Raw genomic sequence first — 13097 nt, 5'->3', positions numbered from 1 at the left:
AATGTAAAAATCACGTGTTATTATCTTGTGTTTATCCTGTTTCGAATGTAATAGGACTCAATGGTACCTGTAAATTTATTATTCCAGCTAATTTACATCAGTTAGTTATGCTAACATAGATACTCAATTAATGACTGTGTTTCAATATTTAAATCGAGTGTTTCTCGTGGAATAAGCTACAGCTTTTACGTGTGGAGTAATAAGTCATAAAATTTTAATTGAAGCCAACGCTGTGCACTTTTAATGGCAGAAACCTTCAAGTAAAACAGAAACATGTCATTTATTCAACTTTCCAAATTATTTTCAAGTTAATGAGGCTATTCAATCCAATATATTATATGTACGTCTAAGTTGTCTAAATAGCCGCGTAATTTCCTTCAACATTCTCAAGAATTTTTCGATTTTTCAAAGCGTGCCATAAATTCCAGCCGCAGCCGCACGGCCGAAGGCACGCCGGGCTGTGGCCGCTAGCAAATAATGACTTTGTCTTTAATTCCGAAGAAGCCATCGATGCCTGGGCTAAGAGGCGCCCGGGTCGTATTATGCATATGTATTAATTAGCTTACCGAGAACCCATATGTTGAAGCAGGCTTGTGTGGCGAAAACGGGACATAAATAAGAATAATGAAGCTTGAACTTGATATAATCATTAGGTTTGCTATAGGTATAATAATTTAGATTGCAATACATATATGCGCTCTTGCGGTGAAAGACAAGGCGTTATTATTGGCTAATTTAGTAATAATATGGGTTGAAATAGATATAATAATGTGGCTCGCAATAAATATAACTATGCGGCAAGCAAAAGATATTTGCTTAATTGGGTTGCGTTGGCCAAGGGTTGAGCTGCGGAAGGAATTTGCGAGGCCGAGATTCGCGGTCAGCGGCGGCAGCGACTGTTTCATTACATGGAAATGCCGGCCTTTGATCCGCTGGTGGGGGCAACGCGCCTTAAACCTGCGCCTTGGTGGACGGGGAGGACGGGGAAGTGGACGGGGAGGGGGGGGAGTGAGAAGTGGAGAGTTGGGAATAGTAGCGGAAGGTACAGACAAAGTTGCATGGGGAAAATGTAGGGATTAAAAAAGAACGATGCGAATATAAATGATACGTAGAATACTTAATTTGGTTTTGGAGAAAAGGTTCATATTTCTGCCAGATATATCCCTGATACCGTTCATAGTCTTGCCAGGTTTATCCCTGATACCGTCCATATAGTCGTGCCAGATCTAGCCCTGCTACTGTCAACGGTCTTGCCAGGTTTAACCGTGACGAGGCGAGGTAAAGTTAAAAGCAACTCAAAATCTTTACGGATCTATCAAGCCCTACTTATTTTTTCTGCGTAAACTGAAGCAAGAGCATCCCGGGTTGTACACCATTGCAAGCATGTGATGATATAAACACACGTACTTACGATTGCAGCATAACGTCTAATCTCACATGGGCAAAAATGGCTTCTTTTTTTGGACAAAGTGTCATTCATTTCACATAGTGTTTGCATTTTTATGCCATCAATTTTGACGAGCAGCATAACCGACTGCACTTATGTCATCGATTATTTCACTTAATTAAGAATTAATTTGCGCTTCGGGAATATTGCTACGAACATGGGAAGCAATTAATTGATTCATCTCTGGTAAAACAGAAAGTGAGGGAGGAACAATAAATATATGATGTACATTTATTGATCATGTGCACATGACTATCCATTGAACAGTCTTTTGATATTAATACGGTAAAGTACTGCGACGAAGACTCAGGCAAATTCCCAACAAAATGCCGCATTCAAATAAGTTTTTTTGAATATCAATGCGTGAAACAAATACAAGCAAATTCCAGACCAACCATGCCCCGAATTCCATTCAATAAACATTTATTAATAATGCATGAAAATAAAGCAACGAAGACAGGTGCAAACTCCTCAAAAACACATCATTCAATCGACTATCTTTTAATGTCGATGCTTTAAAATAACGCAAAGATGACCCGTGGCAACAAAGCGCCGCATTCAAGACGCGGGCGCTCAAGGAGCAAGCGGCGCTGCACGTATAAGGGATTGGACGCTCTAACGCCCAACACATTTCATGAGGCTTGGGTCCGTCACACGCGAGATCCTCGTCGTCTATTGCCCGTCATCGCACTTTGCTCCTTGTAAGACCCGCCTGATTAAACGCTTCACGAGGAATTGTACAACGCCCCGGGACTGGGCTAATGCGGACACTGCGGTGGCACTGTGCTGACACTTCGATGGCAATGTGCTGACACTGCGGTGGTACTGTGCTGACACTTCGACGGTACTAAATTTAAACTTCTACTGCCCTGTTTTGGTGCCCTCACTTTGATGCACCTGCTGACACATTGGTAGCACCGTGGTGATGCTGACAATGCTGTGAAATTGCATGTACACTGCAAAACAGCAATGTAAATCAATCGATTGTTCTGCACAAACAATATGACACTTGTATAAAAGAGAACCTGCAGTACAGAAAGCTTTACCATCTCAGTTCAAAATATTCACCCTAACGGCAGTTTTTTTTAAGCTGAGGGCAGTCCAGCGCAGGCACATTCGCTAACAGGTCAAACGAGGCCGTCAATGACGAATTAAGGTCGCAGCGGTCTGTGGACGATTCAGCGGGGCACGGCAGCGGGCTTGGTCGTTTTCTCGCGTTTCCTCGCATGATATGCCTGCCTGTTTACTGCCTTGTGGTGGTGCTGGTGCGGCCGTTTGAGCAAGTATGCATGCACGAATGTTACGTTAGCTTGGACAAGCCTGCCTCTTTACGACATGAGGGCAGTGTCAGTGCGGCCATTAGGGCAGGCATGTACGAAAGTTTCGATCGCTTCTACCAGCCTGCCTGGTTAGTGCCTTATGGTGGTGCTGGTGCAGCCTTTGGGGCAGACATGTACGAATGTTGCATTAGCTTGGTTAAGCCTACCTGTTTCCTGATTGGGGTGGCGCTGGTGCGACCGTTGGGCAGGCATGTTCACAATCGGCTGGCTGCACGCCTACGGTGATTTCTGACTGGTATTACTCGGCAGTTACACCATGTTGCTAAAACGTTTTAAGAGCGTTGATAATGTTGCACCACAACTACACTGTTCTCGTTACACCAACACTCGTTACTCTAACACGTCACCAATCCCTCATGTTGCCACAAAGCTGCCTTAATTGCACCTCATATGAAACTCACAAGAGCCGACATCGCAGCCGCAGCCTCCGTCGCCAAGATGCTTCCTTGCGGCGCGGGAACAGAATTGATGGCGGGATCAAGACTTGGGATCCCTAAACGACAGCGAAATATATCCTTTGCCGTCGCATCATTTGCCGCAAAATTCGAGCCTCAGATCTTCATCCTAACGCGGAAACGGGATCTTTGAGTGGTCGTTATTGAGTAGAAATGAAACACCTAAGGCATACACGAAAAAAAATAATCTATTTTAGAAATGTTGGCAAGAAGAACTTGTTGCGCAACTCGAATAATTTTGCTTATAGGTGAATCAATTCTCTTGATCCGAAGTACGGATAATATTTTTAGAAAAAGAAATCAAAATCCATGCAATAATTCATTAGATGGAGTGAAACAATACATCGTCGAAGAATTAACAACTTTCAAAATCCAGTAAATATAATGTCACGTTATACGCGAATCATTCACTAAAAAAATATAACTCAGTACTCACTGCAGTGAGTGACAGAGAGCGCATTTTCTCAAAAATCGACGAAAACGTGAAGTCACGGACAGACGGAAGGACAGACGGACGGACAGATGGATGGACGGACGGATGGACGGACGTACGGACATGGACATGAGCACAATAGGGCATTTTTTCCATTAACGAGGAAAATACGCTAAAAATGGTTACCCAAAATACTTACATTCTTCTCGGGCACTGACACGCTCTTTTTGCCGGGCCCTACGTGGATTGAGATGGCCCTCAAGACGTAAATCGCAAGTTGTACAATGGTTCACTCTTTCCGATTAGTGTAAGCGCTTTTCGCTAATTAAATAACAACCTGAAACCATTAAAGGTGACCTAATTTTTTGCTGATTCAATTTTGGTTTGCGTCTGACTTAAAATTATTAGCGGACTTTTCTATCTCTATTGCGCTGTGATTTTCTTTGAAAGAATGTAGAAGAATTTAAATCCAACCCCTACATTGTGAATAAATTTTTCGCTCGAAGGAATCGGGAAAATATTATTGAATATGATTTTATTTTTTCGTATGAACATATTCATTCCCTCAATATACTTCAGCCTTGCGACCCGAGCAAATAATCTGCTGAAAAAATTGTAAATTAAGTTATTAAAAAAATACATTTATATCGATGTAATCAAACTCATAACCGTCTGGTTCGACCAGTGAACACCAGTCCAGGAATATTCCGAGAAGCAAGGGCTTTAGATTTAATTTTTTCTATTTGTTAAAAGTTAATAAAATTGAGAAAAGATTGCCACTACATAAATTAGGATTATTGTTCACTATACATTGGGGCCAAATTATGAAATAAATTCTATCACGCTAGACTGAATAATTTGCCGGATGCTATAAGCAGGATACAGTCATCCTGGAGACGAAAAAAAACCGTGGTTACCGAGCGATGATCCCGCAAGTACTTAACTTATTACAAGAGCCTAGCCAAGTTGGTCTGTTGATCAAGAATTTGTGCGATAAAGCAAATTCCCAGAAATTTTCTTAGTTTGAAAAAAAGAACTTGAGACTTACCGAGATGTTGATAGATTGTAAATTCACATTAATATAAAACGTGAAAACTAAGAACCTATGAACATAAAAAGAGTTTAATTCTCTCATTACAAAGTTCTCTGTTTTTAAATAAAAAGCTGGGAACTCAGTGACATTTTTTTAAAATTATCCATGAACAAAGGTTAAAAATTCCTGCGAATGCCAGAACTAGCAGTTGAGCATCAAATTATAGAAAAAATTCTTTGCATTTCCTCCCACCCCCCCCCCCAAAAAAAAAAAATTATTGTCGTTTTCACCATCTGTTGTCTGTTCCATTTGTTTCACGGAAGATTTAATCAAAATTTGATAAAATCATGCACATGGAAGTACCAATTATATGAAACAATAAACACGTATTCACCAATTATCTTTAAACAAGTGAAATATGTTTTCATTGTTTCATCATCTCCGGACAATATCTCTTTATTTATTTCTAAATGTTAGAATGTGTTGATATCTACAAATTGAAAAAATTGCACAGGCATCAAGTCAGTTTCCACTTCCAGCCAAGACCCGTCAGGTTCACTGAGATCGAGCGGCTCGCGAATCCAAAGTTTACTTCAAGTTTCGGCATCCATGTCATCAGTTTAGGTGCGATCCTACTGCTTCGTTAGAAACTGCTGGTATTGTTATCGCTACAACAGCTTTTATTGTAATCGCTGCAACAGCTGTTATTGTTATCGCTAAAACAGCTGTTATTGTTATCGCTACAACAGCTGTTATTGTCATTGCTAAAACAACTAATAATGTTCTCGCTAAAACGACTGTTCTTATCACTGCTAAAACAACTAATAATGTTCTCGCTAAAACGACTGTTCTTGTCATTGCTAAAACAACTAATAATGTTCTCGCTAAAACGACTGTTCTTGTCATTTCTAAAACGACTTTTAATGTTAGCGATAAAAGCATCTGCTTATGTATTCGCTAAAAACATCTGTTTATGTTTTCGCTGGCAACAACTGTTATTACTTTCGCTAAAAATACTGTTCTTGTCAATACTAATAAACTGTTAATGATATCGATAGAAGCAACTGTTAATGCATTCGCTAAAAACAACTGTTCTTGTTTTCGCTGAAAACAACTATTTTTCATAGAACAAAAAACATCGTTTACTTTTAGTGCTGCAAACAAGTGCTATTCCTTACCCTCAAAATAACTTTCAGTTTTATCAATAAAACAACCGGCTTGAAACCTTTTTTTTGTCGTCATTAAAACCAACTGTGATTTTATCACTAAAAACATCTGTTATACATATAGTTATTATTGTATCTCATGCTAGGTCTTCTACACCGTACATGCAAGTACCCTGTTGTCATCTCGAGTTTCTCTTATTTTGTTACACCGGAACTTCCTTTATAGGCATTGTATCAATGCAAGATAATGTTGTATTGTATGTTGTAATGTCCTCGTAATCATTCTCCTGCAGGTCATCACAGTCCTTCTCTAGGTCCTCACTGTCCTTCTACAGATCCTCATAATATCCTCATAATCCTTCTATAGGTCCTCATAGTCCTTCTACAGGACCTCATAGTCCTTTTACAGGTCCTCAATGTCCTTCAATAAGTTCTCACTGTCCTTCTACAGGTTCTCACTGTCCTTCTACAGGTCCCCATAGCCCTCTTGCAGGTCCTCACTGTCCTTCTACAGGTCCTCATATTCCTTCAACAGGTCCTCATAGTCCTTCTCCATAGGTTCTTACAGCTCTTCTCCAAGCCCTTGCAATCTTATTCTAGGTCCTCATGGTCCTTCTATACAGATAAATACAGTCCTTTTCTAGTCTCTCACAGTCTTTCTCCAAGTCCTCACAGTCCTTTTTCAAGTCATCACAGTCCTTTTTCAAGTCCTCATAGTCCTTTTCCAAGTCCTAACATTCCTTATCTAGGTTCCAAATGAAAAATCATTGCTGGAGAGAGTAAGCTAATGCTAACAGACTTGAACGCCCATCCTGAAGTCTCTTGCGTAAATTTATTATTATTTTTGTTATTTTCGTGAACAACTTAGTTATTTGTTAACTTTGTAATTTAGATATATAAAAGTCTGGTTTGAAATTAATTATGTAGCGTATTCTAGAATAAAGAACAATAATATTAGTTGTATGGCGGTGTCAAACAACTGAAACGTAGCAATTGTAATTTTATGCATATAAGTGGTACACATATCGCAACTCGCGCTTGAAATTGAACAAGTGTTTGAAATTGAACAACACCACATTTCTTGGCAAAGTGAAACTGAATAGTTGTGCATTGGCTGAAAATTTCGTGTAATTTGTAACCGCCAAATCAACGAATTTTCGCAAATCAGGGACAATTTGAACCACTTCAATTTGCTGAGTGTTTGAGCAGCTCGATTATTTCTCGTCAAGCGAAAACGACTCGCACATTTTCCCCTATCATTCAATATCAAATTTGATAAAATATTGAACAAGTCATTGTGAATATTTAAGACTCTGATTACATTATTAAAAATGTATTATAAGAAACTTTGCTTATAATGAGTAAAAATCCAGAAAGTACTTTAAAAATTCTTCTTGCGTAATAATCTAATCCATGCAAACGACCATGAGTAGTTACAAAAATTTTGCATCGGCCGCACAATGAAAATGTCTGAAGGTTTTTGTCTTTGTCGATTAGTTTGTTCTAGGGTTTTTTTGCTTTTCCTTAAGCATAAGCAAGGTTGTTAAAAAATAATTTTGTCGTCCATTAAATTGTTTTTAACGACCGCAGGTTGACAGCGGAGGCGGCCTTAAGAGTCACGCTTAAGCCGCTGCGAATAGAATCGCCGTAGCGATGACGGCCGAGTGGCGCGATAACAGTAAAAGAAATCCTGGTCTAAGCCACACCGGACCTAAGCCACACCAAACTTAAGCCACACCATACCTAAGTAACACCAGACCTAAGCCACACCAGACCTAAGCCACACCAGACCTAAGACACACCAGACCTAAGCCACACCAGACCTAAGCCACACCATACTGACCTAAGCCACACCAGACCTAAGCCACACCGGACCTAAGCCACACCAGACCTAAGCCACACAATACCTAAGCCACACCTTACCTAAGCCACACCAGATCTTAGGCACACGCCCACACCAGACCTAAGCCACACCATACCTAAGCCACACCATGCCTAAGCCACACCATACCTAAGCCACACCCCCACACCAGACCTAAGCCACACCATACCTAAGCCCCACGCCCACACCAGACCTAAGTCACACCAGACCTAAGCCACACCAGACCTAAGCCACACCTTACCTAAGCCACACCTTACCTAAGCCACACCAGATCTTAGCCACACGCCCACACCAGACCTAAGCCACACCATACCTAAGTCACACCATACCTAAGCCACACCATACCTAAGCCACACCGGACCTAAGCCACACCATACCTAAGCTACACCATACCTAAGCCACACCATACCTAAGCCACACCATACCTGAGCCACACCCCCACACCAGACCTAAGCCATACCATACCTAAGCCCCACGCCCACACTAGACCTAAGTCACACCTGACCTAAGCCACACAAGACCTAAGCCACACCAGACCTAAGCCACACCAGACCTAAGCCACCCGCCCACACCAGGCCAAAGCCACACCAGACCTAAGCCACACCATACTTAAGCCAGACCATACCTAAGCCACACCAGACCTAAGCCGCACGCTCACAGCATACCTAAGCCACACCAGACCTAAGCCACACCATACCTAAGCCACACCAGACCTAAGCCACACCATACCTAAGCCACACCATTAAGCCACACCGGACCTGAGCCACACCGGACCTATAAGTCACACCAGGCCTCAGCCACACCGGACCTATAAGTCACACCAGACCTAAGCCACACCAGACCTAAGCCACACCGGACCTAAGCCACACCGGACCTAAGCCACACCGGACCTATAAGCCACACCAGACCTAAGCCAGACCAGACCTAAGCCACAGAAGACCTAAGCCACACCGGACCTATAAGTCACACTAGGCCTAAGCCACACCATACCTAAGCCACACCGGACCTAAGCCACACCGGACCTATAAGTCACACCAGGCCTAAGCCACACCGGATAAGCTCCGTTGAAGAGGTTATAATTTTGGTTTGTGTTATTCAGTTCCTACAGTTACAGTTCCCAACATTTCTTGCAATTCTGTGGGGGCAACCTTCCTCATTTCTTCATATCCCAATTTGAAGATTGAAGCTAACTGCTGTCTCTAGTGCGGTTCAGAGATAGCCTACCAGTCCTTGCTACTGCCAACGACACCGCATCTTGGCCCATTCGTCCGCTTCATCGTCATCATGGAGTGAGACGTTCAGCGTGCGTCTCGTCTAAAGTGACAGGCTTGAGGAGTTGCGAAGATCTGGAGGCTTCAGCAACAGTTCGTCTTCTGACGAAGGACGGGTTCTAGCCGGGAGCTCAGGAGAGGACCGGATGCTGCAGGTTGGTTATCCGTCACTTAACCTGAGAGTGTTGTGGCTATTTGCAGCTGTGGCTGGTTTCCATTATGGATAACCGTCTCCGTTTCATTAATAATCTTACCCAAACGACGAATCCCTCTTAGTCTTCCAACTACATCCAACTTATTACGTTCACACTAATATTACAGCCTTCAATTTAAGGCCGCATCACTATTTTTTAGCGCATTTTCTCATTTACGGAAAAAATGCACCATTGTGCTTGCCATGTCCGTCTGTCCGTCCGTCTATCTGTCCCTCCGTGACTTCACGTTTTCGTCGACAAGAAAATGCGCTCTCTTTCACTCACCTCCAGTGAGTACTGAGTTATATTTTTTAGAACAGCTGATAGGTCGATATATTGAATTAACTTAAAATTTCCATGAATTTAAAAACCCAAACATTCAGCTTGTTATTATTTGCAACAGAAAATTTTAGTGTAAACATTGCATTTAAATCCCTTGGTATTTCGACAGGATGGGTGGCACGGAATTTTACGCGTCGTCAGTTTCTCTGTGCTACCTGGCTGGCTTGCGCTGGCCAGGTGAAGCTCTTGCTCCCGATTCAGAGGACTTCCACCGGGCAGCAGCCTGGGCCAATTTTCACAGGAATTTAGTTTTCCCCTGAACACAGTTACCGATTAATAAAATCTTTATTTTAAGAAGTTTCTTCTCCATCTCTGATTTCGTGGTAATTAAATTTTTCTTCCACTGAAAAAGAAGGTCACGCTAAAGTTTTGTACAATTGTGGCATTAACTGAAATATAGATTTTTTTCGTTCCAAGTCGCCAAAGCGTGCATGATTCGTCAATTAATTATTAAGAATTTTAAATGTCGTTCCTGCCACTTCTTGTGTATGCCAGGGCCTGGATCGTGTTAACACCTGAAAGCAATTAGCAAATAACGCGTTTCAAGTCATTCGCTGTTGCGGTAATTATATATACGAGGCTTAGCTCTGTAGCGTCTCATTGCACGGATATTGGCCGAGGCACCTAGAGTATCAATAAAGTAGTTAGTGGTGTCCTGAACGGTTGAAGGTCGATTACTTAAAACTAATTATTCATGTAACATATATTTTGCTTGTTTTTTCGTTGTTAGTCTTCGCTTTCTTATTGCCTGGTGATAGGCGAAATTTCACTTCTACATAATTTAATGCGTAATCGGTAGAATTAGTTTAGTAGAATGCAGTAGTTTTGTCAAGTAATACGTACAATTTGTTTCCTGATTTTTATGACTGATGAAAAATAAGTCCAAAAAACCGGCCTCACACGCTACCAAGCCTGCCTCACAAACCACCTAGCAGCCTCTCACGCCGCAAAGCCTGTCTCACAAACTACCCAGCCTGCCTCACACGCCATCCAGCCTGCCTCACAAACTACCCAGCCTGCCTCACACGCCATCCAGCCTGCCTCGCATCGCCATCCAGCCTGCCTCACACGCCATCCAGCCTGCCTCACACGCCACCCAGCCTGCCTCACACGCCACCCAGCCTGCCTCACACGCCATCCAGCCTGCCTCACACGCCACCCAGCCTGCCTCACACGCCACCCAGCCTGCCACACAAACCACCCAGCCTGCCTCACACGCCATCCAACCTGCCTCACAAACCACCCAGCCTGCCTCACACGAGGCTGGTCTAAAATTTAAGTGTCAAGACGGGCCATCAAGTCGACGGCCGCTGCTGTATAAAGCGCTGCTGAAGGATGCGCATCCTACGCTCAAGAGGATCTAAAGACTTGCCTCTCATTGATTGCCTCCTAAACCTCGAATTGAGGAGATGAGCAAAGCCTGCAGGAGGATTTTATCTGCACCTCAATCCATCATAAGCACCTCGTTCCATCATGAACCCCTCGTCGCGGCCCCAGACTGCACATCGCACTGCCACGTGGAGACGGGCGCCTGCCACCGACACCGACATCCTCCCCATGTCGTTGCTGGCAGCACACTGAACCTCAAACTTGTAACACCACCGCAAATTATATACCTGAGGTAGTTTTTATATATGCCTATAAGTTTATACATAATATATATCTGATACTATAGGAACCTGACTTGATGAGAAAAATGGACCTGGAACTTTTAGCATCTGTAACTGTAATTACCGAAGTTGCAACTATTTACAGAAGTTGCAACCAAATTTATTAGGCAACGATTACAAGCTTCCGGTAACATGAGCAGGGATCTTTAATTATATATAATCTACGGAAAACAACGCCAGTATTTGAGTATCTAACTCAGTAGAAACGCCTATGTATCTAATGCCTCCTATAATACGTTACCAACTAGCAGATTGAATCTTTTATATAAAATTAGTATTTACTATAGATACATACATACATACGTACCATAAAAATGAAATTTCAATTTTTGAACCAATCCTTTCTCACTATCACACCAAAAATAAATACCAAATAATCTTCCAACACGATAACAATCGTGGATACGCGCTCTATTTATTTGTGGTGCCAGGCTTCAGGGACACAAACAGACAAACCTCGACAAATAAACATTCATAAGGTTATAATACATTAATAATACAACTACATTAATTCGTGAATGCTACCGATTAATAGTGCAGCCATACATCCATGCGATCCAGCAAGAAAGGTGTTAGTGGTAAAAAAATTAGATCAGTACTCACTGCAGTGAGTGACAGGGTGCGCATATTCTCGTCCGTCAGTCCGTGAAGTCACAGACGGACGGACATAACGAGCATAATAGCGTCTTTTTTTTGATAAATCAGAAAATGCGCTAAAAACTGACTAAGGAAATATAAAAAATTGTCGTCTTATCTCACCACCAGGCAACACCACCAGGCAACACCACCACTCAACACCACCTTATCCACGCACACCCATAAGTTACCTGACAACAGGGATACATTGCGAAGGCGGGACAGGACCGTTTAGCGCAGTACTTTCGCTAGCAGGTCGAACTAGTCCGTCAATGACGTACTCAAGTCGCATACTCACAGTTGGCGGACGATCCGGCCGAGCCTTTATGCGGCGCTGGAGCGACTTTTTTATGGCAGGTATGTATGAATGTAAAGTTAGCTTGGACATGCTTGCTTGTTTACAGCCTTGGGGCTGTGCTGGTGCGAGCTTTTGGGGCAGGCATGCATGATTGTTTCGGTAGCTTGGACTTGCCTGCGTATATATTGACTTGCAGCTGCGCTGGTGCGACCTTCGCGGCAAGCATGTACGAATGTCAAATGCTTGCACATACCTGGGTATTTATTAACTTGCCTTGAGGCGGAGCTACTGCAACTGTTTGGGCAGGCATGCGTGGAAGTAGCTTGGACATGCCTGCCTGTTTACTGCCTGGGGGCTGCGCTGGTGCAAACGTTGGGCTGACATGATCACCCGCGGCTGGCTCCCCGACTGCGGCGATTTCTAACTCGGGCAATGAATTTTAGAATTGCAGTTATTACGCTTTTCTAACCTGCTAGTATTCTTTAAAACTTGGGGGCGGCAGGCTCTGTTATTTTCCGTCAGTCTCCTGCAAAATTTATTCAAGTCTTCTTTACATGTTATCACGAGGGTTACGGATCGGCTCAAACAGCACTGACCCGACACGTATGCACAATGACCCGACAGATTGGTTTTATGCACAAGGTATCGAAAAATATGAAACTTTAAATAGGATGTAAGTTTACTAAGTTAGTTAAATTTTTCTGGGAAGAATTGTAACCTTGTTGAGTACGGTCTTGCGGAGCAGAGATTATTAAATTATTGGATAGAGAGAAGGCAGAGCTTCAGAATTTCCCACTTGTTCACTTTACGTTTAACCAGCATGGACATAATCTTTGCGTGTGGAGTGTGTCTGCTCTGGCTCATGTGTGTTATAGCTTCCTCGTGAAATTCCATGCGAGCTTGCTGAACCCCAAACAATATATATCAAAA

General features: G+C 42.7%; 1 protein-coding gene across 1 annotated transcript in view; it reads left to right on the top strand.

Moving 5' to 3' along the window:
- LOC108675872 (lachesin-like) overlaps positions 1-10927 on the top strand; it is a 79990-nt gene extending 69063 nt beyond the window's left edge. Inside the window, exon 8 of the mRNA XM_018163919.1 lies at positions 10496-10927. Within this exon, the coding sequence (XP_018019408.1) occupies positions 10496-10927 (432 nt within the window). The remainder of the gene's footprint in view (positions 1-10495) is intronic.
- Positions 10928-13097: the final 2170 nt, after the last annotated feature.

Source organism: Hyalella azteca, unplaced genomic scaffold (assembly GCF_000764305.2).
Source record: "Hyalella azteca isolate HAZT.00-mixed unplaced genomic scaffold, Hazt_2.0.2 contig1345, whole genome shotgun sequence".
Taxonomy (NCBI): Eukaryota; Metazoa; Arthropoda; class Malacostraca; order Amphipoda; family Hyalellidae; genus Hyalella; species Hyalella azteca.
Note: the sequence above shows the minus strand (reverse complement) of the source record. Positions and strands in the feature narration are given on the sequence as shown.